At 33.6% G+C, this 8,875-nt stretch overlaps 1 protein-coding gene and 1 long non-coding RNA gene across 3 annotated transcripts; one reads left to right on the forward strand and one right to left on the reverse strand.

The window, feature by feature from the left end:
- Nucleotides 1-229: 229 nt before the first annotated feature.
- Nucleotides 230-2,990, reverse strand: LOC122282884. 2 transcript variants are annotated; one of them, XR_006230487.1, is made up of 3 exons: nucleotides 2,633-2,990; nucleotides 2,463-2,500; nucleotides 230-754 (listed from the first exon to the last, which is right to left on the reverse strand). It is a non-coding gene; the product is annotated as an uncharacterized LOC122282884 (long non-coding RNA). The 2 variants fall into 2 exon arrangements; XR_006230486.1 differs by having other exon boundaries at nucleotides 848-2,500.
- A 1,254-nt stretch (nucleotides 2,991-4,244) lies between these two features.
- Nucleotides 4,245-5,979, forward strand: LOC122282851 (geraniol 8-hydroxylase-like). The gene is made up of 2 exons (XM_043094902.1): nucleotides 4,245-5,157; nucleotides 5,278-5,979. The coding sequence occupies exons 1-2, from the start codon at nucleotides 4,264-4,266 to the stop codon at nucleotides 5,905-5,907; spliced, it is 1,524 nt and encodes a 507-aa protein (XP_042950836.1). The 5' UTR covers nucleotides 4,245-4,263; the 3' UTR covers nucleotides 5,908-5,979.
- Nucleotides 5,980-8,875: the final 2,896 nt, after the last annotated feature.

Here is an 8,875-nt window from a genome sequence, read left to right on the forward strand (position 1 = left end):
ACAATCTGGGCAACCTCTCCTAGTTCATTTTATGTGTAATTCTGGCCATAATTCAATTGCTTTGACCTGTATAACGTGCTGGGATTTTGCACCGGATATGTGCTGTTCCAGGTACTATATTATGGCCTGATTATGTCCACAAAAGTCTGGAAACTGCAGCCATTATAATCACAAGATGCACAATCATACAATACAAAACCAGTCTATTTTTAATAATTTTTCTGTTTTCACTAGTCAGCAAGTACACAATCAGATCTAACATTGGAGGTGGATCACTAGCCAATGTTCAATTTTGTTGTCCCAAGTGTTCCAAAATTCAGTAATCTAATTCTTGTACATTTTGGAATTTCCAAATTTTTGTTCTAAAGCAAAAAGTCCCCAATTCCTCAAAATTATACACTAAGTTTTACGATTAGAGGATATTCACTGTGATCATATAAAGTACAAATAAAATATAATACAAATTATACAATAGACCCTTAGATGTTTGCATTGACGCCGCACTACGGACTCCCTCTTGACAATTTTAGCCTCTATTTCTCGAACCTCTTCTATGGCATTTCGAACCTCTTCCTTTCTTTGTCGGAACTCTTCCTCTCGTGATCGAACTTCTTCCTCTATTTGACGAAGAGCTGCCAGAGTTTCATGAAGCTCTTCCTCCTTCCTAGACATCTCAATTTCAATGTTGAAAATTTTCTTTATCTATTTAATGACCACTATCTGCCCATTTGAAATAGTTGCAGTGTGGTAACCCCTGTATAAACAAATAAACAATAACTTTAAAATTAAAATATACTGTTCTGTCTCAAAACCAAATGCAAAGCTTTGTAATTCACGTTATTTGTACCTTCGTATTATATTTTGAACACCCAAAGTATGATCGGCCCGGATTCCTCAGCGTATTCGATGTTCTAAGTTTTGTGGGTGACCCACAAGTGCACGTTGACATGATTTTGGAAATATGATTAACAAGTGAAGATGAAGAATCTTCACTTGAAACCTTTTCTTCAAACAACATGAGGGATTCAGGTTGACACAATGGGCCTAATATAAATTAATCAACCAAGTTGGTCCTGCCCAAAATATTTTATTACAAGAGAAAGCTCATACATGGACTTTCTGCATATGTGTAAGGGTAACAAGAGCCTTAATGTCATGAACAAAAACAGAAACTGAAATTTCATCTTATCCATAAATAACAGACCCTAATCCAAACACGTAAGAAAATACCTCAACGGCCAATTCACAGATGAACGCAACCAACTATTATGGGCCAAGTGTGAGTGTTTTAATATATATATATATATATATATATAAACACTCAAATAAATACCCCAAACCAAAAAACAGTAGCTGGGGCAACAACCATTTTTTGCTTCTCTTCAACTCATACCCTCTAACCACCAATAGGAGAACAGATATTCACACATGCTCATACACCAGTGAGTGCAAAAGCTACCACATTCACCTTATAAGCAACCAAAGCAGCAGCACAAATTCTCATGAGAATGGCATTCAAAAACAATGTAAGAAAAAAGGAACAAAACAAAATGAACAATTCTAACAGATTGTACAAATGTAATACGCACAACTGGATGTCACTGACATATCAAAATGAACAACCCAACAAGGAAAGAAAAAGCAAGACAAAATGAACAAAAAGAATTAAGCCAAAACTATCAAACATTAAAATTACAGTTCATTCCTATACATCCATCTATAGCCTCTGTAGCCTATAAGGAGATATGTTTCTGTAGTGTAAAACAAATTATTACTGCAAAACGAAATCGTAAAAAATATATAAGCATTTTTCCAAGATATTAGAAATTGTTTAAGGTTAGTTTATATAGAAGTGCATTGATAAAAATAGATTATAAAATATAAATTAAATTGTTTGTCATGGCTGAATAAATGAGTTTGGTGTATATGTTTTGTGTTCAGAACAATTTATACATCGAGATGATGAAGTAGATAACCTAACCAATACCTACAACAGAGTTAAATTCTATTAATTATTTTATGTGTGTTTTTATCCCTCAGCATTCTTAAGGTTTCGAGAAACATGCATTGGTCAGTTTCTGCACTTTAATGCATGCTAAATTTCACTTAAAATTATTTTGTATCAACCCAGAAGATAAACTCTATTTTGTTCTTTTAAAATATAATTTCAAATTTTCTGTTGCTATATATTCTTCTCCAATTTCTCAGTAGCCAAACAGGACATGAAAACCAAAACTTTCTTGCGTCTCAACATTAAAAGAGTTGACATAACTGAAAGAAATAATTTTCTCACACTAAGTAACCCTAAAAAATTAAAACAGAAACCACAATTAGATTGCAGCAACACGTACAGATCTAATAGCTAAAGGAATCCATCAATATATCTTAGGAAAACTCTGAATAATATATACAAAATCGATTAACCAAAACCACCAGATAGAGAGAGGGACAGAGAGAGAGACCTGTTAAGTTGGATTTAGGATTTCCAAACACCTCGGATCTACGCTGCCGAGTCCAAGCACAACAGAGATCAAGATGAAAACCATATCAAACCGCAACATATCATAGTTAATAGATTTTTCCTACATCAAATAACCAAGACCAGGGGAAGAAGAGAGAGTGAGAGAGATACCTGTTAATCAAGGCTAGGGTTTCGTGAGGCTCGGATCTACGCCACAGAGTCCACGATCAGACAACCCTCCCAAAGAACAAACCACCAGATGGGTTCAGAGTATTACAGCCGCTCGGTCTTGCGAAAGTCAGTTTGGGGGGAGATTGATGGCAGAGGTGCTCTCGGTGAGGGGTTGCAGACGGGGGACTCGAAAACAGAGAGGATTTAGTGAGATTGAAAGTGTAGGGAGATCAAAAGATAGGAAAAGGGCCAGAAACATGAAATTTCATCTTCCTGCTTCAGTGAAACGCGCCCATTTCATTAATCCACGTCAGCGTTGGTGTGCAATTTCATCCGCCGCGCACCTGCATTCAGAGTTTTCCATAAAACATTCAGTGGGATACTTCTGCCACGTGAACTGACTATTTTATTGAGAAAAAAAAAAAAGCCCCATCGAGAACCGAAGAAACTGAAAGGAATAGTTATTTTATGTATTAGTTTAACTTGTATTCGACTAAAAAAAAATTCGAACTTAAAAAATAATCTCAGAAATAGAACTAGAAATTAGAGAAAACCGAATATTTTAAAAGGTTAGAAGCTAAAGGTTAACGTTAAAAACAAGGTTTTTCAATTATAAATAAAAAAGAAAAATAATTGATGCAGGTATTTTGGTACAAGAATTGCGTATGAAAGGAAACGTTAAATTTGAAACAGTGAAAAGTGTGCGCAATTCCTGCACCAACTTTCTTGTTCGTAGCATTTTTGAATAAAAAATATCTAAAAAAATCCACTTGGGCACGTGGGGTCCACCCTCAAAAGTCAAAGCCAACACCCCACCCCACCCCACCCCACCCCACATGGGCATGATGGCTATTTTTCACCAATTATTTTTATAGTTTTCCCATTTTATGGTAAAATTATTAATAGAAAAAAATATTAAATATAATTATGTAATTTTTTTACAAAATTGATATTTGTCAATAAAAAATAGTAATATTATATATACTTATAGTTTTAATTACATTTTTATTTATAATATTCATTTTGTTAGTTTTATTTTAAATTTTAAATTTCATAATTTTCAACCTATCAATAATCACATGGAACACTAATTTTTTGTAAATTTTTCTTAAATAAGTTTAGCATTTTTCTAAGGAAAAGTATAGTTGCAAGAATAATTGTACACTAATCTGTGCACCAATATAATGTAATTAGTCAAAAAGTAAATTTTATTGAAAACAGTATTAATTTAAATTTTAAGTATGAATAAATCAGTGTTGGTACACAGATTAATACGCGACTGTGCTTGTATATAGCAAAACTCTTTTTGTAACTAAAAATATGGTCAAAAGTCCCCTATAACAAATACAGATCTGGAATTCAAAATCCCCTATAACAAATGTATAAAAAAAATAAAAAAATTCAATAAAAAAAAAAATCTCTAGCGAGGAAAACGAGAAGTTGAAGTTTTGCGGCAAGAATTTTATACATTGGAGGTAAGTATTAAAAGCCTGTCATTTTTCGTGATAAAAATATGTAAATAAATAAAGCTAACCTGTACCGATCATTGCACGAATTCCTTTTATATAGAGGACATGCCATTCGCTGCAAACTACAGGCTAAAATATTGCTTAGTTCAAAGGCCGACAACAATGGAGAACTTGACTACTTGTCTTCTTTTCCCTTTGGTCTGCTTGATATGCAGCCAGGCCCTTCTTCACCTCAGAAGCTGGCTTTTCAACAAGAAAAAGCTTCCTCCAGGCCCAACTGGCTTTCCCATAATCGGGAACCTCCTTGCAATCGGTGATACGCCGCACGAGTCCTTAGCCAAGTTGGCCAAGAAGCACGGCCCCCTCATGACCGTACGACTCGGGTTCGTCCCAACGGTGGTTGCTTCTTCAGCAGAAATGGCGAGGGAAATCCTCCAGAAGAATGACCAAGCATTTCTAGGGAGAGCCATGCCAGATGCTGTAGCCGCAGAGGCTAACTTCGAGCTGTCAATGGTATGGCTACAGGGGGATACAAAGTGGATAAAGCTTAGAAAAATATGTAATAGCCAGATGTTCACAACACAGAGACTTGAGGCGCTGCAAGGCCTGCGACACCAAATGATGGACACTTTGGTCCTGAAAGTGGTTGAAGCCAGTGAAACTGGGGAAGCCATTAATATTGGGAGGTTAGTGTTTGGAACCACGTTAAGTTTGTTGTCCAACACCATGTTCTCGGCGGACTTAATTGATCAAAAATCAAATAGTATTCAAGAACTAAAGGAGCATGTTGGGACGATATTGGAAATTCTGGGGAAGCCTAATGTTTCGGACTTTTTCCCTTTGCTAAAGCCATTCGATCTACAAGGCATCAGGCGGACTATTAAGGTATCTTACGATCGATTGCATACGTTGCTTGATGAGGTGATTGATCGACGTTTGAAATGCAGAACCTCTGCATCACCGAGGTGTAACGACTTTTTGGATGCCCTCCTTGACCATGGCGAAGAACATGGCCCTCAGGAATTTAACCGCGAGGATATCAAGATTTTGCTAACGGTGATCTCTCTCTCTCTCTCTCTCTCTCTCTCTCTCTCTCTCTCTCTCTCTCTCTCTGTGGAATCCATATTTATTTCATTTACATCGATCTTCACATACATGAGTTTATAACATTATCAGGACATGTTCATCGGAGGAACTGGTGCAACTACCACTACAGTGGAATGGGCAATGGCTGAGTTACTTCGCAATCCAAGAATAATGGCTAAGGCAAAACAAGAACTGGCTAAAACAATCGGATTAGGACTTCGAACCATTCAAGAGAAAGATATCTTACGACTTCCCTATCTACAATCAGTCTTGAAAGAAACGATGCGGCTTCATCCAACAGCACCTTTGCTCCTGACTCATCGTGCTTTGATCGATGTACAAGTTTGTGGACACCCCATTCCAAAGGACACCCCAGTGATCGTGAATGCATGGGCAATAGCCCGAGACCCCATGTATTGGGACAAGCCAGGAGAGTTTATACCAGAGAGGTTCATGGCTGGCGGCTCTACAGAAGTGGATTTCAGGGGCACAAATTTCTCGTTCATTCCGTTTGGTTCTGGGCGGCGGATTTGCCCAGGTTTGGCTCTTGGGGTACGAATGCTTAGCTTGCTGCTCGCTTCTCTTATTCATCTCTTCGATTGGAAGCTCCCTGATGGAATGGCATTTGACGAGATTGACATGAGAGGCAAATTTGGAGTAGCAATGCAGAATCCGCTGGTTGTCATTCCCAACTTGGTTGTAACCAAAGCCAATGAATAATTATTTATTGGAATCTTTTTCTTTCTTTTTTCTTTTAAGGAAATTTTTTATTCGAAAAATAATTTACGCAGAGCGCGCCAGATTGTGTAAATTTATGTACTTTCTTGGAAAAAAATAAGAGAAATTTGGGGCACATGAAAAACTAAATATATTTTTTTTTTTTTAGTAATGCCACATGCATGCCACGAGAAAAAATGGTTTTTGTAACTAATATTTTACAACTAAAATGAAAATGGAAATAATCCTTTTGATTGCAAAATATTGGTCATAAAAACTCATTTTTCTTATAGTCATGCAAGTTTTGCGTACTTCTTTTAAAAAAAAAAGTGATATTTATTATTAAAAAAATTATTTTTTAAGTGAATTTCATGTTTATCTACTTTTTTCAAAAGGAGTATGCGAAACTTGCACATTTTAGAATTGTAAATATCATTTTTTAATTTTTTTTATGCTAGCTATACTCACTTTTTTCAAAAGAAATACGCAAAATTTGTACACTCTTATTAAAGAGTAATGCTACATATTGTCCTAGGATATGCAAGTTCTACGTACTCATTTTGAAAAAAAAAATGAGGTTCATTATTAAAAAATTAATTTTTTTATATGAGTCTCATATTTACTTACTTTTTTTAAAATGAGTATACGTGACTTGCACACTTTAAGAATGTAAATATCATTTATCCTTATTAAAACTGTATCTAATATTACTGTTGCCAAATTAAATTGAGTAATTATACACATGAAATATATCTTACAACTATGTTTTAAAGAGAAGACTTATGTATGATTTGAAATTCAAATAAAAAGATCTTATAGTAATTTTATAAATTAACATTATCGTACTGATTACGTATAGAATGAGTTGTAAAGTTACCGTATGAATAAGATATTCTACTAAATGTCATATTTTACAATAAAAGAAAAAATGCTTCAAAAAAACTAAAGATTTTCAAACGTCATATACAAAAACTAGAAAAAATATAAAAGAAAGAAAGAACGTGATCATATGACACCCATGCATATTTTGAGGGGTGGAGCACCGTGCCCTTCCTTTCTCCCTCCCATTTAATTTAATTATACTTTGTAAAATTAATTTAATTAATAAAATATTATTTTAATAAATTTGTAAGTTTTTTGAATATTTAAAGTGATTTAAAAAAATTATAATTTACACTATCAATACAATGCAGAAATTACATTTTTCGGTGACCTTAACATTATCTTTTCGAATAGTCATATATGATGTTAAATCAATCTAAAAAACTATTTTCTAATGACTGAGATTTGAATGTGCTAATTATCGTATGAAGGCATGCATGTTTTTATAATATTAATTGTGTCAAGAAATTATCATGATATATCTTTAGGGACATGTAAAATTGTTTACTTTTAAGTTTTAAATTTAGATGTTAAAAGAAATAACTATCTTAATTGATACTTATTCGATAAATATATATAAGTTATAAATTATATCTTATGTAATTAAGAAGTACACCAAAAAAAAAAAAAACTCGGCTATAGATATACAAAAATAAGTCAATTTAAAAAAAGAAAAGAAAAGTCGACGATTATAAAATGTTATAATTTACAAATATCCCAATTTAAATATTTATTGTAAAGCATTAATGATGTAATCAATAATTCATTAAGCAGCTTTTGACGAGTCTAGACGGGCAGCTAGCATGGAGCATTACTAATGGTATTGGTACCACTGATCACTGTCCCCAAGTTACATTAATAAATCCTATCATTAATCGTCTCTTGCCCCAACCATAATTTATTTATTTTTTGGAAGATCATGTCTCATTTTAACTGTTTATATATTTAATTTTTTTATTTATTAATTAAGAAAGTGATAATTAATATATTTGTATTTTTTTATTTTTTAAGATTTAAAAGAAAATATTTGAAATAAAAAGAAAAAAAATACAATTTTTAATAAGGACACACCAAGTGATCAAATTAAAGGGATACAGTAGTACTACTAATTTTAGATACATTAGAGAAGTGAGTCGAATCCATAGTCTCTATTTTAAAAATGTGAGTGTTGTGCCATCAGCCATCTGGCCACATGCCTTTGGCATTTTCCCCAACCATAATCAATTCCACCATTTATGGCCCCAAGACTTGCAATGTATTATATGTAAGTTTCTTATTTTCTACCATAAGTGATTGCTTCGTTAATAATGCTATCATTGACTGCTTTAATTTATTACCATATATATGAATGTATGTGTATGTGTGTACACAATCCCCCATCTCTCATTTTGGTCTTTAATTTTTAAAACAGAACTCATCGGTACTAAGCCCATGCCGATTCTCTCTCTCTCTCTCTCTCTCCACCTTTGACCTCCACCCAGCACCGCCTCGCCAATCTCCATCTCTCTCGGTGACTATAGAGTCTGTCGCATGGTTTTGGCCTGGGAATATGGTTGTAGACTTGTAGTTTCAGAAAATTGTTTGTAAAGTTCAGCCTTCCTAAAGAGCCCATGCATTAACTGAACATTTCCTAAAACACCCTGTCATTAGGCGGGTTCAATTTTGGGTCTAATTTTTGTTATTTTGTGAGGGCTTTATTTTTTTCAAATGAATTTCAAAGTAAATAGTAAGTGTGAAATTTCATTTTGAACCCTTTAAAAAGAAATTGACTAAGCCTATTTTTATTAAACGAAACTTTGCTTTTTACTTTAATACATTTTGTTATGATTATGTTAAGAGAATATTAAGCTAGATATGTATTTTATATGGGCGTAGTTCTAATCGTGTACTTATGTTAGCATACACTCTATTTTATCGAAATAATTCAGAGTTTAATGGTAAGATAACTAAGTGAATATCGATTAATTTGAGAAGTGATGATATTTATGGTTACAAGAATCTTAAAAAGTTAAAAAAAATATATGTGACTTCAGTAGTGCAAGCTTAAATATCAAAATACGTGGTTAATTAGGGAATTAAGTAAGTTACA

The sequence above is a fragment of the Carya illinoinensis genome, chromosome 11, assembly GCF_018687715.1.
Source record: "Carya illinoinensis cultivar Pawnee chromosome 11, C.illinoinensisPawnee_v1, whole genome shotgun sequence".
In the NCBI taxonomy this organism is placed as follows: Eukaryota; Viridiplantae; Streptophyta; class Magnoliopsida; order Fagales; family Juglandaceae; genus Carya; species Carya illinoinensis.

Coding starts and splice junctions, on each gene's coding strand:
- LOC122282851 (XM_043094902.1), top strand. CDS start 4,264: ATGGAGAACTTGACTACTTGTCTTCTTTTCCCTTTGGTCTGCTTGATA. Junction 5,158..5,277: donor ATATCAAGATTTTGCTAACG/GTGATCTCTCTC, acceptor TAACATTATCAG/GACATGTTCATCGGAGGAAC.